The sequence below is a fragment of the Callorhinchus milii genome, unplaced genomic scaffold (genome assembly GCF_018977255.1).
Source record: "Callorhinchus milii isolate IMCB2004 unplaced genomic scaffold, IMCB_Cmil_1.0 Scaffold9, whole genome shotgun sequence".
Classification (NCBI taxonomy): domain Eukaryota; kingdom Metazoa; phylum Chordata; class Chondrichthyes; order Chimaeriformes; family Callorhinchidae; genus Callorhinchus; species Callorhinchus milii.
In genome coordinates this window covers 15,001,553-15,023,681 of record NW_024704750.1, presented here as the reverse complement: position 1 = coordinate 15,023,681, position 22,129 = coordinate 15,001,553, and the positions used below count along the sequence as shown (strand labels likewise).

The following is a 22,129-nucleotide window of genomic DNA, read 5'->3' as shown; positions in this document are numbered from 1 at the left end:
AGCTGAGATTTTCATGCATCCCACCTACACATGGAAATCCCAGAGGTAGATTGTTGGAATGGAATGCCTACTCTCTCCCTGGAGGGGCACATCCTGATTACTTAATTCCGTAAAGTATTAGGCACCGGTTGACAAGAGCCAAGGCTTGAGGACCCCACAGTGTATTTTATGGTAACTGCTGGAGTCTAACCAGCTAAAACTGCATAGCTTGCCATTGATATTCCTGCTGCTTGTCCAGCTAGGACCCCCTTATCTATCAGGGCTTTGGCTTGAAGGGTTAACAGGAGCTGAGTGAGAATGCAAAAAGAACTGAACAGAATTGGAAGAGCAGGAGTTTAGGCACTGGAGTTGGCCTGGAGGAGGCTGCGTGCTTGGGTGGGATGAAACAATATTAGGACTGGAGACCAGGACAAGGATTTGAATTCAATCCGCTGAGGTTTGGGGAGCCAATAAAATGCTAATAATCCTTATATTCGGCATAACACTTCATCACTTCTGTGAAACGTCTCAAAGCGCAGCGGGTCACAGGATATACTGTAAACTGCAGTGATTGCATATTTGTAGGCAAACGACTACGAAGCTGGGACGCTACACTGCGTGAGGGGCGCTATATAAATGCAAGTTGTTGTTGTTGAATCTTAGTGAGGATAATGGTAATAAATCCTATAAGCCTCACTTCAGTTGTCCAAGCTGACGCTGCATTGCAGAGCTGGGGCCTGCTGCATCATCGAAGGTGCCTTCTGATGAGAGATCCCCTGGGGGGAAAAAATCCCACAGTTTTTAGTTATTTTATCCATTATTTTGATCCATGATATTCCCCTGATGTGACTTGTCTGCTGACTCCTGCTGACCACTCCCTCCCCTCCCCTTCTCTCTCTCTCTCTTTCCTTTCGGAAGTCATCTGGCCTCCATTTCACACTTTGCCTGACAGTCCAGCCACGATTTGAGAATACGCAATGAGGAGAATTGCAACAAACTCCCTGGCTGCTTACCTGCCAGTGTCCAACGCACCACATTGATCAGTGACAGACCGACACGGTGCACCGCTGGAGAGTTCACAACCAATTTCTTTTGAAATGTACCCTTTGATGTTTTCACCAAATGGGACAGTTGAGCATTACACAAAGTGCACAGATTGTAATACACTGTTTAAAATAGCTGGACCCAATATATTCAGAGGAACAACTGCTAGTGATCTTTAAAAAAACACTCTGTCTGGCCCTTGATGGCTTCTGGCATTTCTTCCGGTGAGTTTAAATCGTGGCAGTGATTGAGGCCTGATGAGTTGACAATTTCAAGCAGTTTTCAAAATCAAGTTGAGGAAATTGCATGAGTGTTTGTGGGACATTACTTGGCTGCCGCATTCGCCTACAAATACACAGTGGCTGCACTTTACAGTGAAAAGGGCTTTGAGATGATTCGACTGTGTGATGAGGTGCATTTGATATAGCACTTTATCACGTCAACAAGATGTCTCAAAGCACTTCACAGGACGTGCGGTAATGTGTGCTGACTATATGTTTTGTAGGTGAATGGTATTTGAAATTGAGAGCGGACAAGCGGCCTAGAATGTTTTTTCCTGGCCTTCTCAGATAGCTTGTGCTTTTAATCATTTTGGTATTTTGCTATTCTTGTAGGAGGTGCTTGTCCCAACGCCAGTTCCCACCCCCCGGCACACTCCCTCACCGCCTGCCAAAGGCTCTCCCACAATCCAAACCCCAGAACTCACACCCCAGGGGTCTGTGGCTGTGTCCGAAGAGAGGGAGCCAGAGTCCGAAACGGAATTAAAATCTCTGGCAGAACTGTCGCCAGGTGAGTGGTGGCTTCTTACCATTAAGGGAATAACTGAGAGCGCTGCACAGAACAGAGCAAAGCATAGGGTCCCAGTGGCATCATCACATTGGGACTAGTGGACCTGAGAGGCATCAAGTAATTCAACTTGGAAATTGAAAGCTTGGGGAGAGTCTCACTCCACAGTTACCTCGGTTGCTTCGATTGAGCGGTTACAGTGGAGTTGCTCGTGTAGGGGAAATCATTTACAGAGTAAAGTCATCGTGCCTGTGCTGCCTCTCTGCAGTCTCCGGATTCTACTAAGTCTTAGCATACGAGACTCTTGTCTTCAAACTTAGGATTGCACGGTATTTATTTGGAAGCTGTTTTTCTGTCGTCTTGTTTCTTGTTTTCTAAATTCCGACCAATTGAAGAATTTTCCACTTTTCTGTGCGATCTTAAGTTTTAAAGCAAAATGGCCTTGGAGGCTAAGACTAGGTGGAATTTCAATCCTGTGTAAGAGAGAATCTAAAATATCTAAAAGTTGCCATGTAACTAGTTGAACAACAACTTGATTGACAAGTATAGCAAATATATTAAACTTCTAATAACTTGTCGCTCCAAGAGGGAATGTGATGAGTTAACAGGAGTGATGAGTTAAGCATATATAAATACATAAATAAACAAACGTGAAACAATTTAGGCCAGGGTCGAGTTATCAGGAATTTACTGCAGTTGACTTTTGTCTTTTCAACATGCTTTCTGCAGTGGAGTCTCCAGCAAAAGTGAGTCCTGTTGGCACTCCTGCTGTCACCCCTGTACCTACACCCTCCAGAGTATCCACACCTTCACTAGTAACAACCAAAGATGCCTGCCAGGTACCTTCACCGCAGCTTCCAAACCCGTGGGGAGATGCAGAGCTCCCTCTGGAGGAGGAAAACCCCAACTCACGACCAGAAACATCACTGCAACCAAGAGCTGTGTGAGTACTGTTGGACACGTTGGGATTGTAGATATAGTGTAAATGCATAATAACAATGGCAAGTCGGGGGGAAAAAAAACGTCTTCACTCAGAGAGTGATAAGTATCTTGAATGCACCACCCCAGAAAATCATAGTTGAGAAATCAGTTGAAAAATTTAAATAGGGATGGATAGAGACCCGGGGAGTAAAAAATGTATTGAGGGATATAGCGGGAGCAACGGGGGGAAGGTGGGATTTGGTGAGGTTGTAGTGTGTGGGCAATGGAATAGTCTGTGTTCTTAATTTCTTATGTTCTTATGTACACAGTAACTAAAAATTCAGCAACCCCAGTTACTTTCTGTGTAGAGCATTTTCCACGACAACCGTTTGGTTCTGAACTGCCATGCAAGTCTTATTTGCCTTTTCATTGATTTTATGTTCCTTTTAAGATTATTAGATTGCCAAAGAAGGTAGGCACCTCAGATAGTTTCTGTTTGTCAAAATGTCACAAGCTAATGTATCTTAAGAAGTAGACCTGCATTTTTTTTGTCAGTCGGGTGGATATCTGACACATGTAGATGACATCACCGTGATTCACAGTATTCAAGTCAGACTGAGAGTTCCTCATATGTATGCCCACCTATACATGGAAATTCCCTTTTGTCTGGAATGGAATACACGTTCTCTCCTTGGAGAGATACACCATGATTACCTTATTCTAGAGTGTATTCAGTACAGGTTGACAAGAGCCAAGGTTTGGGGAGGCCAGAGAGTGTAATGGAGCACTACTGGAGTTTAATCAGCTAATCACAATTGGGTCTAATTGGGAATTTTGTAACAGGTTCTGCGGGTTGCCTTAATAAGTAACAAGAAGCAGTATGACATCAAGCATATGTTGCCTTCTATAAACTATAAGCAGTGTCTTTCAATTCAAACCATTCAGTTCAGTCATGGGAGCTTCCTATCCTTAGAACCGTAAGAATTCTAGCGCAGAAGGAAGCCATTTGGCCCATTGAACCTATGCTGGTGTCAGCTCCTCTGCTGGCATTGCTTTAAGCCCCATTTCCTTTCCAGTATCTTTTTGATATTATTTTTCTTCAAATACTTTTCCAGTTCACTTTGGAATGTTATGGTCTAAGGCTTAATAGCCAAACATTATGTCCAAATATTCCATGGTCTAATAGCCATCTGTTTGAGGAAAAAACTCCTCTGACTTCCTGCTTAACTCTTTCAGTCCCTTGCAAAAATAAAAAAAATTGCTAAAAATGCGATAAACCCAGCCTGCGAACTCAATCTTGTAACCATCATAGAAAGCAACCGCAAAAAGAGGGTCAGAGGAACAGACCCATTTGATCTCAGAATATCCAGACTACTATCCTAGCACCCTAGGATTTGCAGGGGCAGACCAGTCACTGGTGGCAGCGATTCTTCATACCCAGCATTGTTAACTTCGCAAGCCAAAGCTCTAATGGCTAGGGTGGTCCTAGCTGGACTAGCAGTGGAAAAGCTTGCCACCCAGTGTTTTCAATGGCAAGCTACGTGGTTTTAGCTGGTTAAACTCCAGCAGTTCCCCAACGCACACTCTGGTGTCCCCAAACCTTGGCTTTTGGCAACATCTGGAATTAGGTAAGCAGGATATGTCCCTCCAATGATAGGATGTGGAACATTTGAATAGACAGGAATTTCCATGTGTCGATGGGATAGATGGAACTCTATTTGATTTGGATACTCTTAAACATTCCACTTGTGTCAGAGACACGGCTGACCAAAACAAATCATAAATGTGCCGTCCTGACTGAGATTTGTGGACACCAGTGCACACAAACCAATGTCCTTTCTCTAAACGAAACTAGCTACTAAAGTGCTGAATGAAACAAGTTATTGGCATACTTGGACTTTTATTTATTTGTATTTATTATCTCAATTTAGTTGCATGTCAGTGGCCAAGGACGAGGAACCAGAGTCCTTGATTCTACCACCTTGTCCAGTGGTAGCTGTACCTGAGAAAAGCCCATCAACCCCTCCACAGGCCCGGACCACTCCCCCATCCACCGAGGAAAGTAGCTCAACAATCTCCACTGAAACTGCTGACCGGAACATCTCTGAAGGGGAGGTGCTGATAAGCTATGGGCAGATAGCTGCAGCAAAAGGTACAACTACACCGAGCCGAGCAAGACCAGGCTTTTACTTAGCGCTGAATTAGTAAATACTGTATACACCAAGATGCCAGCAACAACAAATTGCATTTGTATGGTGCCTTTCATGATGGAAGGTTGGTTATCCAGTGAGTAGCTGACCTTTACAGACTGGTTAGCTCCCAGGTTCAATCCTCAGTCTGGTCAGCAATTGGGGAACTCTGCAGTTCTCCTCAGTGACTCTGGTTAGGGAGGGGCTAAAAATAAATCAGCCAGCGTTCCGCCCCCTAGCTCTGCATTGAGAATAGGGGAGGGTAACATGCGATGCAGGCTGGATGGATCTCATTGAGAACAGTGTGAGAATGGGTGGAGGACAGGAGGTCCATCAGCCACACATCCCAGTCATTCCACTTAAGTGCTTCAGAGAACTTTAAATAAAAAGAAGCGACTTCAAACCCAACATTAGCACAAAAGCTTCTTTTAGGGAAACTGCATCCCTGCCGCGTGCCTTATTTAAATCTAGGTTGACTTTTTGAGCTTTCCTTGTTTTTCAGCCTTTTTAGAAGGAGGGCTACCCCTACCGCACCTCAACGAAAGCCTGTCGAGCACCCTCCGTGATGCTCAGGAAATGGTATGTTTGTCCAGAATGTACCTTTGGAAATTGCTTTCAGACCTCCTTTTTTTAAGCTGATATTGACAGAAGTCTCTTGTTTGCATTTCTTTCATTTCTGCTTCATTACAGTCCTGATGTGACGGTTTGTATTTACAATAACCTCCCCCCACCCCCCACCCCCATCTGCTGTTACCATCAGCAGGCAAACTTTCAGCCACTTTGCCCCCTGCTCCCGGAACTCTCTTTCAAAATTCCTCCTCCTCTTCCTCACCGCTTTCAAAGCTTGTCTAAAGAGCAAAATAAGCTTAACGCTACGTGCAATCTTTGCACCGAATAATTACATGTCAAGTACAGAGCTAGAGCCCAAGACATTCTCTACAGTGAAAATATACAACACACAATGCAACAGCAACAATTTGTATTTATATAGCAACTTTCCAATAGAGTTAAGGTCTTTACAGAGACAATAAAGAGAGACCAGCAGGGAGTGGAGGAAGAAGAATTTATATGTCAAATTGTTTTTGTATTTTTTTAAAAACACAACCGGTATTTCAAAGCCACTTGTGATTCCATTCAATATATGTTATATAAGTGTTTTATATAAGTGCTACATTTCTAGTTAAAGGGTTTATGTTTGGAATGCAATCCTCACCTTTACAACCATTCTATTTCTAAACAGATTTGGTTATACTGTACACCTTTTGTCATGTAACTCAAAGGCTGGTTTGTCATTCAGTTTATACAGTGAAATGCCTTTTGCCTCAATTCTTTAGGGTGAATATGCTTTCAGGTGAGCCATGTTCCACAAAGGTTTAATGCATCATTGAATAACAAGGCAATGCATTTATGAAGCTGGTACACTGGTACAGAAAACCAGGAACTGCAACTTAGCAAGCAAAAAAAACCTCAAAACATGGCAAACATCATTGAAGATATTAAAGATCTAAGAATTAAATACGTTGTTGAAGTTACTAGATACTTTCTCTTTTACACTGGGCGCCAGCCTGGCTCAGTGATAGCACTTTTGCCTCTGAGTAAGAAGGTTGTGGGTTCATCTCCCGCGAAAGGACTTGGAACCCATACGGTTTAAGCTGCTGGAGGTGCGCTGCATTGTCAGAGATGCCATTCTTTGGATGAGACACAAAATCAAGATTCCGCCTACATGTCCTGACATTAAAGACACTGGCGCTAATTGAAAAGTGAAGGGAGTTAGTTTCTCCTGGTGTTCTGGCTAACAATCCCCAAATAAAATGGGTCACTCACTCCATGGCTGTTTCCTGAACATTGCTGCGCACAAATTGCCTGCTGTGTTTGCCTACAAAATACACACAGTCACATTACTTTACAGTATGTGAAGCGCTTTGAGACATCTTGACAATGTGATAAGACGCTGTATCAAATGACAGGATTATTATTATTATTATAATGTATTGTTTGTGCTTAGGATGAAGATTCCCCAAGTGAAGGGCAAGTGATCAGGGCTCCACACAGAGGAGGAGAGATGTACTCGTTTGGCACACTCTTAGCCAATATGAATCGAGGCCCATTCGCTCCACAGGAAATATATCACCCAGAGGTATAGAGGCCCCATATTTTCTTATAAGCTGTTTAGAGTGATATGTGCTAAAACTGTAGGAGAAATGTCTTGTTAAGACCGTGACAATTTTTAAGCAATGCCAAGAATTCTATATACTGTTGGCACCACGTGCCTAAAATGTAGTGTAACGGTGAACACTCTTAAGGCTCTTTTGCATCATGCACTTAAACAGCTACAACTTGCATTTATATAGCGTCCCTCACGCAGGGTTACATCCCAGAAAGCTTGTGTTTGATTCAAATTCTCCCTTCATACATGTGAATATTACGGAGGAACTGAATTCTGAAAGAATTTAAAATAAAAAGATCTCCAATTTTCCTGGAGTAAATCCAAATGTGCACTACTTTAAATGTAAATCTTGAAATGTATACAACAGATAAACTTTCTCTCTTTCTCCCCCCTACTTCACAATGTCCATATGTGTCTGGACTTCATTCCCTCTTCCAAAGGCAACTATTCTCCATAGATGCTGCCTAACCTGCTGCGTATTCCCAGCGACTTCTGTTTTTATTTCAGATTTCCAGCATCTGCAGTATTTTGCCTATTATTTTCCTTTGGATATCTGTTGTCTACTTACTTGACTGTTGACCCCCAATGAGTTGGATTTAACAGGTGGTGTGTTCACAATTAACCCGTGAAACTTCTGCTCGCCTGGCTGTAACCTTGACTTGCCACGTGGAGATTAACAGTGGTTGTCAACGGCACCACCACAGAGCAGCCAGTAACAGAATTATTTTCTCAAAGTATTCGTTGGCAATTGCCTCTGTATAAACTGGCAAATCATAATACTGCTGCTCCTTCTGACTGTAACTTAATTTCATAGATAAGTAAATCAGTAAATTGCTCAATCCGTAGTTGTATTTTATCTGTTATGTGGGCTGTTATCATTTCGGGCTTGCAGATGTTGAGAACGATGCAAGATTCATGAAAAGCTCAGTACGCAGAACATTCCAGATGTGTCACAAGCCATTCCCCTGGACTCCACTTGAATCCTGGAAATTGCCACTGATATAGGGATGTGACAGAAATCCAGAGAGCCAGTGACAAATCCTTTCCAGATCTCCTGGACTGCACCCCAGTGAACTATAAACTGGCATAGATTTACTCTCCAGCCATTGGAGGAGCTGTGCACTATTTTCTTTTGATCACTTTGTTCTCCTTTACTGTTTTGAGGTTTCACCTCCTCCCGTGGCACTACTTTATTTTCAATTTCGAGCCCTTCACTTCTGTACTTGGGTTGTATTCATTTTGACTGCCTTGTTTGTGCAGAGCGTAACGGATGCTGAACCAGAGGCTATAACTCAGGCCATGGGTCGAAATCTACAGCTTCTTCACTCACTCCATAAAATTAGCTTTAGGTATAAACTAAAGGTATTGTTGAAGATTACAGCAGGCTTTTGGATCACTTCCATTGTCATTAACAGGAGTTAAAATTAACGCTGTTTGATGTCATGGGAAGGTTATACCCACCACCTTCTGTGTTTGTAAGTGAAGGGTATACTTGCATTATATTTGTGCAATGGATTATCAGGGAATTTGGCAGCTAGTGCAATGCAGCAGTTCCTTGCTGCTTCTCTCTATCTTATGCCCTTGAGTTTCACCCCTCAGTGCTATTCTTGCATCTACAACCTCAACTGGCTGCCATATTCCTGCCATTAATTATATTCTCTCCTGAGCAGGGCAGTGGTTTGTGATATCTGGTGGGCAGAGAACAGATCTCAGCAAAAATGATCAGCGTGAGGTTACTTTCCTTTGCTACAGAGTTGTTTATTGGGAGACAGTCAGTCAGCGAGTCAAATAAGCCACTTCAGACCCTTATGATACACTTCTTATTACGTTTATTTAAATTTACACTTGTAACCAGAGTGACATGCCCCTACAGTTAATTGATCTTGTTCTCAATATCCCGATTCGTTTTGTGAATTTACTAACTTCTCTCTTACGTTGTTTTGTGATGGTTATTTATAATGGTTAATTGTCAGCCTGTCTTGGTTGGTAGCCTCTGAGTCAGAAAGTTATGGATTCAAACCCCATGTTGCGGCTTTGAACTTGCGTAGTCGAGAGGCTGAATCTCCAATACAGATGCTGCATTACTTGAGGTCTCCTTTTGGATGAGATGTTAAAATGAAGGTCCCGTCTGCCTTTTCAGGTGGACAGTGAAGATCCCACGGCACAATTCAAAAAGAGAAGGTATCCCAGCCAACAATGGCTCCCAAATAAAATTGGTCACTCACTTTATAGCTGTTTGTGGGAATTGCTTTGTGCAAAATTGGCTGCCATCAAATAGACAGTGATACACTTCACAGTAAAACATCCTGTGAAGTGCTTTGAGACATCTTGACGATGTGATAAGGCACTATATCAAAATGTAAAGAGTATTATACTATTATTAAGTGCCTCGAAGTGATGTTTATCTTGGATGTTTTAAAAGGTTATTCTAAGTATACGTCTTCTCCAAAAGCTTAAATAAAAAGATGGGAACTAAGTGAATTACTTTAAGCATTCAGTTACGGGAAGCTGTCTCGTGACTAACAGCCCTGATATGATTAACAGCACATGTTTTCCATTTATACAGTAATTTCAATACAAAATGTCACATATAAGGGGCTGGCACCACAGCCACTTAAACAACACTTTGAGCATCAGATAGGATCTTGGCGGGGCAAACATGTGGCCAAAAGCACATGTGGAGAATTATGCTCATAAAATCCGCAAACACGTAAAATATACAATACGCAGGCAAAGGATAAAAATGCCAGATGAGGCCCTTCGTCTGCTTGTAGACCTGGCCAAGAAATACACTGCAATACAACAAAGAATGCCATGTAACTCCCTTTAACAGTGAATGTCTGTAAAAGAGCAAGAAAGACTTAATTGTGCAGAGCTTTCATGTGGCCCAGCTGTCTTGGCACTCTCTGTTATAACTTGTGCGTGCCACGGTATAAGAATCTCCCTCCACCATTTAAGTTTACAGTAAAGGATGCCATGCTGAACGTATGCTAACTCCAGCCTGTTTCATCTGCTCTGCACTTTCCACCCCACTACTGTCAGATGTGTTTTCGGCCACATTGCTTCCACTTTTTGGAATTTTCTTGCAAAATCCCTTCGCTCACTCACTTCCTCCTTCTTTGCTTTCAAAACCATAAAAGCCCAACTCTTCAACCGTGCCTTCAGCCCCTTCCTCCTCCCCCATCTAGTTCCCTGCTCAGGCTACCACTTCATCATTGTAATTGCAGTTTTAGTCATTCTTCTAAGTGAAAGACGTTATGTTGTTGTTGATTGGAAACATCTCAGTGCATCCCTACTTAGGAAGGAAAATCTTATACTGAAGTGAGGTGGAGTGTGAGTGTGTAAGAAGTAAGTTGATTGCACCAATATAGAATAGGTGCTTTTCTCAGGCGAGGCTTGCTGTTAATTGTCACCACTTTTAATTCCCCACTTATAGGAACATATAATTTACATGCAAAAGAACTTTAAAAAAGTAAATAATTGTAGGCAAATTGTTGATTAGGATCATCTACTTGTAACACTGTAATAGTGACTCTGAATCCTGATCCTTTATTACTGTCCCGCTGGATCTTACATGTTTATCCTCTTTCTCTTGTCATTTAGAACTCTGATGATGAAAATAGTGCCGGGCAGATCAGTGAGGGCCAGATGCCACAACTTACTGCGGCAACAGAGCGCATACTAACTGGACATTCACAGTACATGAATCCCTTTGCAGTGAATAGACATGGCACGTCCATCCAAAGAAGAAGACGGTTAACATCACCAGGGCAGCTTGGTTCTCAGACAGGTAACAAGTCGAGTTATCTCCTGCAGGAAAGCATCTCACAGAGACTTCCTGATCCTTAAAGTCAGTCATCAAGTAACAATTCCATAATATTCCTCCATCGTCACAGTTTCGCTACTCAGATCTGGCCTCTTACCATCCTACAAGCAGCGTATCTCCCTTACTCCCCAAACACATTCTTTTGAATTCACCATCAGCTATTTAAAAACATCCCGCATGGCTTCAGTTAACACATGCATCTCCCGAATTGCTCACAAAACATTGCATCCTTTTGAGCATTGCTTAACTCAGTCTGAAGCTATCTATGTCCTCCATTACCATTCCCTGATAATTTCGCATCTGGAGGACATCTCAAAGCGCTTCACAGGATGTTTACCTTAAAATGCAGCCAGTTATCTTATCCTGTAGCCAGGGTCATTGATGAGAGTGTTACACTGCTCCAAAAGGAAAATAAACTGCTCAAGTGTCCACTCTTAGCAATCTTTCTTTCCGCCTCTATGTTAAAATTAGAACATAATTATTCATTTTTGGAGGAGAGGAAACCCTTTGCCTCTTTAATTCTCAGATTATGAGGAGGACCTTCAAGCCTCATTTTTAATTTTGTCTTGTTAATCTTACAAGCTGCCTCGCTGATCAAATCAATTCTTTATTTCAAGGGCACATTGAGTATCATGGTGTCCTGGCCAACAATACCTCCAAAATAACAAAAAAAAATTGGTCATTCACTTCATCATAGTTTGTGGGACCAGGTGTAACTGCAGTGCGTGCATACATACGTAGGTGCTCTGTGACGCACAATACCACAGCACCACTTTGTCTCGGCACCCACCAGGTGTAACTGAAGTGAAGAACGCAAAACTGAAAATAATTAATGAACAATAGGTGATACGCAAAAACAAATATGCCCATGTCACTCCCAGTTGCAAGACCTTTCCGATGAGGTATAAATCAGGTCTCTATGTCAATCGGTTATTGAGACCCTTCTTGAAGCGCAGACAGACATTGTCGTTTTATTAATATAGAAGATTTAAAAAATTCCAAAAACAGATGTGCTTTGTTCTGCTCTCTGATAAATATTTATTGGACCATGGCGTGTTTGAGACAAAACTGCATCTTATATGCAAGCGAGAGACCTGAGTTCAGTTCCAGGCAGGGCGAAACCTTGGGCAAGTTTCCTTACTCCACACGCCTAATAATAATCCCTCCAAAACCAAAAACTATAATAAATTGGTCATTTTCAATCTACGACTGTTTGTGGGACATTGCTGTGTGCAATTGGCTGCCGTGTTCGCCCACAAATATACAGTCAATTTACTTTACATGTGTTCTGTGAAGCGCTTTGGGACGTCCTCCCGACGTAAAAAGCGCTATATCAAATGCAAGGATTATTATTATTATATATAACACCAATCAGTATGAAATTCTTCCCTTCTCACTCTCTCTTCCCCCTTTCCTCTTCCCCCCGCTACTTCTACACTGGAACTGAAGCAGTGAAGGAAGTTTTTGCTTCTGAACAGTAGCTGATGGCGAATTGAAAACTAAATTCAAATTTATTATATGTTTATAAAGGAGGTACAAAGCTCCATATCAATTTAGTACATTTAGTCAGAAAGAAAGTGGTAGAAATGTCTTTTTCTTATTAAAATTCTTATAGTCCACGTAATTAATTGTGCATTGTCCAGACCACCCCATGAAATCAATGCACTGTACAATTTTCGATATAGCAGTCCTGAGAGGTGAGAAATGTCTCACGTGGTGTCATGGAAAACATTTAAGTGCCCCCTGTGCTTGTAACAGTCACTACGTTTATTTTAATGCTTATCCCCTCACACGGATAACAAGCATTCACAATAGGGAAAGGGTTTATTTTACTTTGGAGAGAAACTACCCGCTCGTAATAGCTTGCTCACTGGTATCTTAGTATCTGTTACATTCCAAAAAGCCTGTAAGATGTCCCATAAATATGGCTGTGTGCGTGTATGTGTGTGTGTGTTCTTGTGGAGCTGTTCTCCGGGCCAACAATTTTTATTGAAAACACTTTACTTTGACACCTCGTATCTCTTAAAAACAAGTTTTCAGAAACGCAACTTAATTGGCACAAATTTAAAAGAAGTTCATCTGCAGTCCAAACCGATGCATGCGTTAATACAGTTGGAACCCAATTAGTTGTATCGCTGCCAGTAAGTCTGCTGCTTGGAGCAGTGCTGTCAGGAGAGGTAAGATGCCTTTGTTTGTAACTTTCATGTACTTGTTTTGACAAAGTCAACCTTTGCCGGGTGAGCTAAACCATTCAGTTCCATTGCATTCAAGAGACACTTTAAAAGATAAAGGGAGCAAGCATTAATGCTGTTTCAGAAGCATTTTGATTCAATTTAAATACTTCTCTTCCCCACCCCACTTCATAATAATAATCCTTGCATTTGACATAGTGCCTCATCACGTCTTCGAGATGACTCAAAGCGCTTCACAGAATATATGGTAAAGTGAATTGACTGTAAATTTTGTGGGCAATTCATGTCTTAGAATAGCAGGAACGTTAACCGTTTCCACTAGGAGTTTTCCAACCAGATCTCAAGAGAAAGGATCGAGTGTTAAGAAGCACAGCAAGTGTTGATATATTTATTGCTTGTGCTTTCTTTTGCAAAGACCTTTAACCCTCTTAAGCGTAAGCTCCACTGGTGGGCAGAGGAAGTGCAATTTATTTTTGTGATCAAACATTCTGAGTACAATTGATTCTTTCAGGTACGATGTTTCAAAAATTCAGGTACGTTTCTCCATCCCTCAGAAAATGATGTGTAACCATCTAATGCAAGGAATGGGAACTCTGGCAAATCTATCACTTCCTCTCTGAGAAGCATTTAGACCAATTGCAGCACCCTGACCTCTGCCTGAAATCGGTCAACTAAGCACAGGGCAAGAATCAAACCTGGGATGTTCTGGGGTTAGTGTGGCTACGTTTCACTCTTGGCAATGGCTATTTCAACTGACCTCTTAGGAGGTCATGCTCCACCTCGTACACATAATTCATGGTGTTAATTTAAATGGAGTCTGAAATGTCCCAGGTTTGATTTATGGTCTGTGCTGTGTTAGCTGATCTCATGTACTGCAGCACTAATGTGCTACATTTGGCCCCAACACCCTGGATGAAAAGGGGAAAGTTTCCTGCTACCAAAGCCTGAAATACTTCATGATGTTGGCCTTACAAAGAATTGCAGAAACAGCTTATGTCTGAATTGAAGACTTTTCCGAAATTCTGCACAACTTTGCATTTCAAGCAAGAACCAGGAGGAATTTGGGGCCTTCGGATTTCTGTTGGTTGACTCACCTACCCTGGCTCTAAAGTGAGGTATAATGGTCATTGGGGTGAGGGACTGCTGCCTGTGGAAACATCCAACAGTGGAAAGAGAATTAAATGTCTTCAGGAGAAAAGATGGCAAGAAAACATTGTCATGAAGGGGAACAGATGATAATGTGGAGATTTGGAGTCCTGTAGCGTAGTGGTTAAAGAATGTACCTCACAAGGAGAGGACCTGGGTTTGGTTCCTGGGCAGGGCGAAACCTTAGGCGTGTTTCCTTACTCCACATTCCTTTGTTTACCTAAGAGTAAGGAGGAACCTAGTTATTAGTCAATTGGCAAATTGCTTTCCAGGGATAATAATCCTTCCAAAAAAAAATTTGGGTCACTCAATCCACAACTGTTTGTGGGACATTGCTGTGTGCAATTGGCTGCCAGTTTCTCCCACAAAATACACAGTCAATTCACTTTACAATATATTCTGTGAAGTGCTTTGAGAGGTCTCAATGACTTGATAAGGCGCTATATCAAATGCAAGGAATTATTATTATAATAATTCTTAGATTTGGTATAGCACCTACCACGACGGGAGGACGTCTCAAATTGTTTCACAGGAAACACTGTAAAGTGGATTGACTGTGTATATCCTGGTGCTGTATGTCGTGTGGAAGGTTTAATAGTTGAATTCCGACATCACCAGAGAAGTTCTAATTAAACTGCCATAACCCAAATAGCAAAAATCCAATTAAAAGTTAATTTTCTTGGCATGTCTTCTTTAATGTAAGTGTTATTCATGCAAGTTGTCAGGTATTTCATTCATTATTGACCCCTTAATCCCCATTTCGCTATTGCCAGCACACACATTGTAACAATGATTGGCATCTTGTACAACAAGAATAATCTTGTTACTTATCCTTTCCGAGGTAACTTCTCATTTTACTTGACTGTGTTTAACCCATTTGACTAAACAGAAGTCTTTCTTTGAAAACCCTGCCTTTTGTGAAAAGAAAGCAAGCTGGTCAGCTTTATTCACCAAAAACCTGTTAAGCTTCCTGCAGGAGTCTTTTTAGTTTACGCTGTTTTTATACATCTCTGAAATCCTTTAATTCTGGCCAATAATCCTCCTCATGAATTTGTCATTCACTGCATGACTGTTTGTAGAGCATCCCTATCGCTTTCGCCTGAAAAATCAAGTCACTTGCCTGTAATATGTGAGGTTATTTGACTCCGTTGTTAGCATTCTCGCTTCTGAGTCAGAAGGTTGTGAGTTCAAGACCACGATGGGACTTTGAACTCACAATCCAGACTGACAATCCAATGCTGCTTTGTCAGAGTCCCATCCTTAAACCAGGGTCCTGTCTGCCTGTTCAGGTGGATGATAAAGCAGAAGGGAGTCTCCTGGTATCTTTGCAAATGATTCCTACAAAATACAGTCACTGCATTTTATAGTAAATCCTGTGAATTGAGATGTCCTCCTGATATGAAATGCGCTATATCAAATATATGGATTATTTATTTATTTCATTATATGCGAAGCGCTTTGAGACTTTTCCATGTCATAGTAGCAGGAAAAAAAATGCAATTTTTAATGTTTTTTATACATAATATAAGACCAACATTTCTTGAACCCTAGGAAGAAGTGAAAGATTATCGGAAGCCAGCTATGGCCCCATGAGTCTTGCTGAATTGGAGGCACAGACAGTCTTGGCACCTCGCACCAGACAGGTTATCGTGGCTCCACAGAAGACAGGAGTTAGGGGACAGGTAACATTTCCAGTCCATCCCAACTGTTATTTGAAGTGCAGCTGATTGCTGTTGTAATATGATAGCTTTAACTGAACAATGCAAATTAGTTGGAATGGAAGGAGACAGTCTGGACCAGCATTCAGTCTGGATAAGCCAGGAAGAGAAAAGAAGAAAAAAATAACAGTCCTTACATGTGAGATGTCACGCTTTTCACGTCAGAAGGACTACCCAGGATCTGGAGTTGAGGTACAGAACAGCCATGATCTAATAGAACGGCGGAACAGGCTGGAGGGATTGAATAGCCTACTCCTGTTCGTGTGTACTGTAAAGTGTAATGACTGTATTTTTAAACGAATTTCCACGAGAGTCATAAAGCGAATAATTAAGCTCTCCAAGACGCTGTCCGGCTGTGAAGGGCGTTATACAAATGCAAGTTGTTGTTGTTATTTAATTCCATCCAGAAAATTGTTGACCAGAACACTGAGAGAAACTCCCCTCTCAAAACATTGTAGCTGGCTGAGATTAGCTCATCCCCTCTGCTCAGTGGGTACTGGGTGCTTCATGTCCCCCAGCCCAACATGGGCAGTTGGGCTTTCAGCACATCTGCCCACATTCTCTGCAAGTCCATGCCGGAGTCCCCTTCAACTCGTTGCTTCCCTCACCTACTTAAAGACCAGCATCAAGACCTCCACTTTAACCATGTTTTCAATCATCTTTCTCCCCCTTTCCCCCCATCAACCTTGCCCCCACCCCCAGCTCGGGTGCAAACTTGAGTGTTGTACTGACATGAAAGGCAGGCACTATATCATTGTAAATTTGAATGTTATCATAATCTTGGCACAGATTTATGAATTGAAGCTGTAACCTGGTCTTTGGCTTTGTGCTAAAATGTCTTTCCCCAGTAGACCATCAGATGAGCAGCAATTATGGCCTCTTTGAAAAGGGATTTATAATTTGACGAACAATGGGTGTTATTGGGGCCCCAGCATGAATGCACTTAGGATCTCAATTGCTCCTGTTTCAACTAATTTCAGGCAAAACTTCTGCCGCATCTGCAGAGAGATGCGACAGAGGTTTTGGCCTCCCATTCAATCACATCTGGGTCCCAGAGGTCAAAGTTCAAGGTGCTAACTCATCACTCCTTCCAGGAGCCTGCCTGTTTAACACAAGGTTATATTCTGAATCCACACTGTGCAACATCACACAGAAGGGTAATGGGGAGAAGGAGCAATCATTGTACACATTAATCAAGTATTGGCAGCTTCACATCATCCCAATAAAGCTTCTGGACTAAATGCCACAGAGAGCACATCACAATGTCCCCTGTGTAATCCGCTTGCTGTACATCACGCCAATTCTACTCCAAAGAAACCTCTAGTGAATTCATCTCCTTGAAAGGACTGATAACCGATTGAATTAAATGCGAACCGTTCTTCAACTTATACCTTGGGTGAAACTGACCCACAGATCAATGAAAGTAGCTAAGGCACGTAGAGGAGAATTGCCTTTTACACAAGTTTAGTTTCATCCTTTGTGTAATTGTGTTGCCTCCATAATTTTATTCCAGCCTTTTTTGTTATCCATAGCAATTCTATTTGTACGAACCTCAGTAATCCCAAACACTTGAATCTACTGCAGTAGTAGAAGATCAGTTTGCTAAACTGACTGGGTTGTGCAAGGAACGGATTGATCGAGATAATCGAGTGTCTGCAGTAAGCTTCCCTTTAATTATGGGGCATACTGCGCCTGCACCTTTAATGCAGCGGGATTTGAAGAAATAAGAAGAAGAAAGAGCATTAGTCGGCTTGGATAAGTGAGCAGGGCAAATGATTGATATTCAGCTGATGCTTTTCTACCGTACTGTTTTTCAGTGTAGGCAAGGAATTTCAAACACTCGGCCAGTAATTTGCCTACAAAATACACAGGTGCTATACCACTACCACTACAACAACAACAAAAAATTGGTCCACAACTGTTTGTGGGATTCTGCTGTGCGGAATAGGCTGCTGCGTTTCACCCACAAAATATACAGTCAATTAATTTTACAGTATAATCTGTGAAGCGCTTTGAGATGTCTCAATTACCTGATAAGGGGTTATATCAAATGCAAGGATTATTATTATAATTATGTAATTCATATTCTTGACTTGTTTAGGGCGATGAAATCGCAGGGACTGAACAAAGACCAGCAATTACACATCTGCTGCTGGTCGAACCTGCAACCTTAAGTCATTTACAACCAAGTAAGTGATCTCTCAAACACACGCCTCCTGGTTCTGCTGCTAATTGTAATTAGAAAGGACACTCGTCAGGAAAACGGCAGCATAAATGGCACCTCATTCCAGAAAAGGCGTAAATTGGGGCACCTCCAGGGACCCCCATGGACGTCACTCTGACCCATGAGAAGTCGACACCAAACGGAAATTGCCTCACTGTGGACATCTTACAGGTCAGCTTGACAATACATGGGTCCTCCTGCAGGACGTGCTGTCCCTGGAGAGAAGGCCCTTCTACTCTTACCCCCTTAACACTGAAAGTGATTTATATTGATTTATACCAGTTAGCAAATGTTCAAACTGACTCTGGATCTTTCGAAGCTAGCAGCACGGTTTGCAAAGTTGTAAAAGCTGTGCATTGGGTGGCAGTGGTTTCCAAATTGTTACATGATTGAAAACATATTCAATATTTTAAACACGTCGTGCACCTTGTATCTATCGTTCACTTCGGTCCATTGTTTTGTTTGCTACATACATCTTTTTTTTTTGCTCAGTTTCAAAAGTTGTGTTTGTAAATGTTTGCCTTCCACTAGGGTACGGTTCGCAGGTGGCATCTCATGTGTGGTCACTATTCACGTGTGATCATATTCACATGCGAATAATAGCCCCTTGAGTGAGGTTCTGAGGAGTCAATGAACTGTTCCCCAGAGAAAGTGGGTTAAAAGTCCTCAGGAGGGAAGCAGAGAAGATTGGAGGAGAAAGAATTGGCAGAAAAAATTACATTTAATTTTTTTTATAACAATAATTTAATCTTCATTAAACAATAACTAATAATAACTTAAATAATAGTTTAATCTTTCATAATGTGGCAATAATAATCCTTGCATTTGATATACCGCCTTTTGTGTCGTGAGGATGTCTCAAAGCACTTCAGGAGTTATTGTGAAGTGTTGCCACTGTGTATTTTGTGGGTAAATGCAGCAGCCAGTTTGTGCTCAGCAGTAACCTACAAATAAATGGCTATGAAATGAATGATGAATTTTATCAGGAGGATTGCTGGCCAGGACACCGGGAGAAACTCCCTCCTCTTTTAGAATAGTACCATGGGATCTTTAACGTCCATGTGAACAGGCAAGTAGGTATTTGGTTTAATGTCTCATCTAAAATATGACATCTACAACAATGCAGAGTACAGCACTGCCTCAACACTACACTGGAGTGTCAGCCTAGTTCAAAGTCTACACGTGGGGCTTGAAGCCACAACCTTCTGACTCAGAGGCAAGAGAGCTATCGGATGTTTTGTTCCAGTCTAATGAATAGATGCAATATTTTGGACAGATGTTTAAGAAAATAAATTATTACAACTTTTATCATAGGATATCATTTTTAAATTAAGTGGGCTTAGTATTTAACACAAAGACTATATCGCTTTATTGCAGTAACATGCTGTGTACACGAGAGAGCAGAGTTCTCAGAAGTTGTCTCTTCTAGTTGTAATATTCTCTGTTAGCAGTAGATGGCAGTTGTGGTCAACTGTGGTTGTTAAGATAATCTTTTACACCTTCGTTTTCCAGCTATTGTTCAACCGTTTTCTTTTTTCCAAAATGCTTCTCATTTGTGAGTCGTGACGCTATTTACTTTCTGTTGGCACAACATCTCGAGAGAGAGAAGCTGCTGAGAAGCTGGACACCCAACGGCAATTAGCAGTGGCTGCTTCAAAGCTTGTTTTCCTCTTTTTTTGTCAAAATAAAGGAGCTTCAGGTGCTTTAATAAGTGTGAAAACACTGATCCTCAGAGCAACAAGGTACAGCTTCCCACCTGCGATTACCCCACACTGCGCAGCCCTCATCCCAGCTGTGTCCTTGAGGGAGGAGTTGAGAATAGTATGGAGGAAAATGGAATCTGTGTTTACGGATTAAAGTGGTAATAATAATCCTTGCATTTGGTATAGCGCCTTCGCTGGTCAGACTCTATGGGTGGTGGGATTGGAGAGACATCCTCCTGTGTCCAGTTCTAAAATGTCATTGTCAGAGGTTGGTGTCCGCTTGTTTCTTGTCTTGTGAGACATAAGCGCTCTGAGACGCTACCCTGCGTGAAGGGCCCTATACAAGTGCAAATTGTTGTTGTCTTAGAAGGAGAGTGGTTGGGAAGAGGCATAAAGTGCACTCAGAGCTCATTCATTCAAGCATAAAACAAACACTTTAATAATTGCGCCGACACTGCAGCTCAGTATTTTGGTCTTGTTTAAAGGAAATTACTCAGTGCAAATCGGCTGCTGCGTTCACCTACAACAAGTTGCATTTATATAGCACCCTTATTTAGCTTCTCGGAGCACTTAACAGTGACAGAGCCTGACGCCGAGCCAGGGCGGAGGTGACTGTGAGCGCGGTCGAAGAGGAAGATCTTCAGCCGTGACTGAAAGTACAGTCACCACACGTAGCGGTAAATCCTCTGAGGCACTTTCATAGGAACATAGAAACAGGAGTAGACCTTTCAGCCCCTCGAGCCTGTTCCGCAATTCTATTCGATCACGGCTGATCTGTACCTCAACTCTAATTTCAGACAGATGAATGACACTATACAGGGCTGTATAAAACGCAAGCATTATTATTTCCCCAACTAAAGGAAATTGTTCTCCCCTTAGCACTTGATTCCCTGGATTGGAAGACTGCCTGTGTTGAATCACCTGATGTATGCTTTGTATCAGCCTTCATCTAAACCCCATCTGTTCTTCATCAATCGGACTTCACAGCCACCAATTCTGCTTGTCCTTCCACTGTCCTGACACTCTTACTGCCTTGTCCATGCCACCCCCCCCCCCCCCCCCATCCCCTGCATCAAAAATTCTGTCTGGATAAGTCGGACAGCTGTGTTCTGCACCTTGGAACTATTACCGCAGAACCAGTGGTGTGGAATGTGCGTTGCGACATATTCCCACTGGTACCATGTGTACAGTGAACTGCTCCATCAACAGCTTTCCCATTAAACACGATGTTTATGGATCAACAAAAATCATTGTTTCGTGACCTAGTTTGCTGCATAGCGATAAGATGGGGGTGCAAGTTTCTGTTTCTTTTCTGACCATCGATGCTGCTTTCATCTAGTTCTTAGAAGTGGGTGTTTATCTTAGCCTTCTTCATCTCATTTATTCTTTCTCTCGTCTAACACTTATTTAGCTTTTGTTCTTTTGAAATCTTGAGACTATTAAATCAGTTCTGCTGATCTGGCAATTCACTCATGCCAAAATCCCAGACAATTCCCTACTGTCTTCCCTTTCATCCTTAAACAGTGTGCTTACCCCCCTCTCTTCTCTCCCCTCACAGCTCAATGGATAAATGCACCATTTGTTGTTGCCCTGAGCCGTACAGACTGGGGAGGTCTGAGGCAGGCCTGATCCCTGGTTTGCGTTAGTTAGCTGATCTCAGCCAGGGAGTTAGAACAGATTTGCAATTGCTTGATCTTCCCTGGGCTGGGGAGGGGAATCAATCAGTTAGGATTTCCACTGCGATCAAGTGAAACATGCTGGAAAAGTGTGCGTGTGTGAACATGGAGAGGGGGCAAAGCTCCCAGTGGACATATGTTGCACACTGTTTGGGTTCATGTGTGAAGAATGGATTTTAGAGTCAGGGCTCGTGCAACCATTTGGTGCTGCCTGAATGCAGGAGAAGAGAGGGAGCAATGATGGACTTCTCTCTGTGCAGGAGGTATTACAGACCTGTAAGAAATTTCAGCAGCCTTTGAATAAGCCTATCCTGAAAAATACATTTGAAAACTTTTGATTGACATCTGGTCCATGGTTTAAAGTGCTGAGTGAAACCACCTCATTGATGCAGTTCATTTCTTCAGATAACTTTGTATAATCCTGTATTCTTTCGAGGTTTCTCGGCAGATGTTATTTGTGCAGCACCACAACCAGATCTGCGCTGTCCTCACCCTGCACAAAATCCCTGCATGAATCTCACACAGGCCTGGCTTAGCCCCATGTGTAAGGAATTAACA

General features: G+C 42.2%; 1 protein-coding gene across 1 annotated transcript in view; it reads left to right on the top strand.

The window, feature by feature from the left end:
* Nucleotides 1-22,129, top strand: part of kiaa0586 (KIAA0586 ortholog) — a 78,588-nt gene that overhangs the window by 47,057 nt on the left and 9,402 nt on the right. Inside the window, exons 10-17 of the mRNA XM_007893310.2 lie at nucleotides 1,638-1,812; nucleotides 2,539-2,752; nucleotides 4,662-4,882; nucleotides 5,422-5,498; nucleotides 6,925-7,056; nucleotides 10,690-10,876; nucleotides 15,802-15,932; nucleotides 18,070-18,157. Coding sequence (XP_007891501.2) covers nucleotides 1,638-1,812; nucleotides 2,539-2,752; nucleotides 4,662-4,882; nucleotides 5,422-5,498; nucleotides 6,925-7,056; nucleotides 10,690-10,876; nucleotides 15,802-15,932; nucleotides 18,070-18,157 — 1,225 coding nt within the window. The remainder of the gene's footprint in view (nucleotides 1-1,637; nucleotides 1,813-2,538; nucleotides 2,753-4,661; nucleotides 4,883-5,421; nucleotides 5,499-6,924; nucleotides 7,057-10,689; nucleotides 10,877-15,801; nucleotides 15,933-18,069; nucleotides 18,158-22,129) is intronic.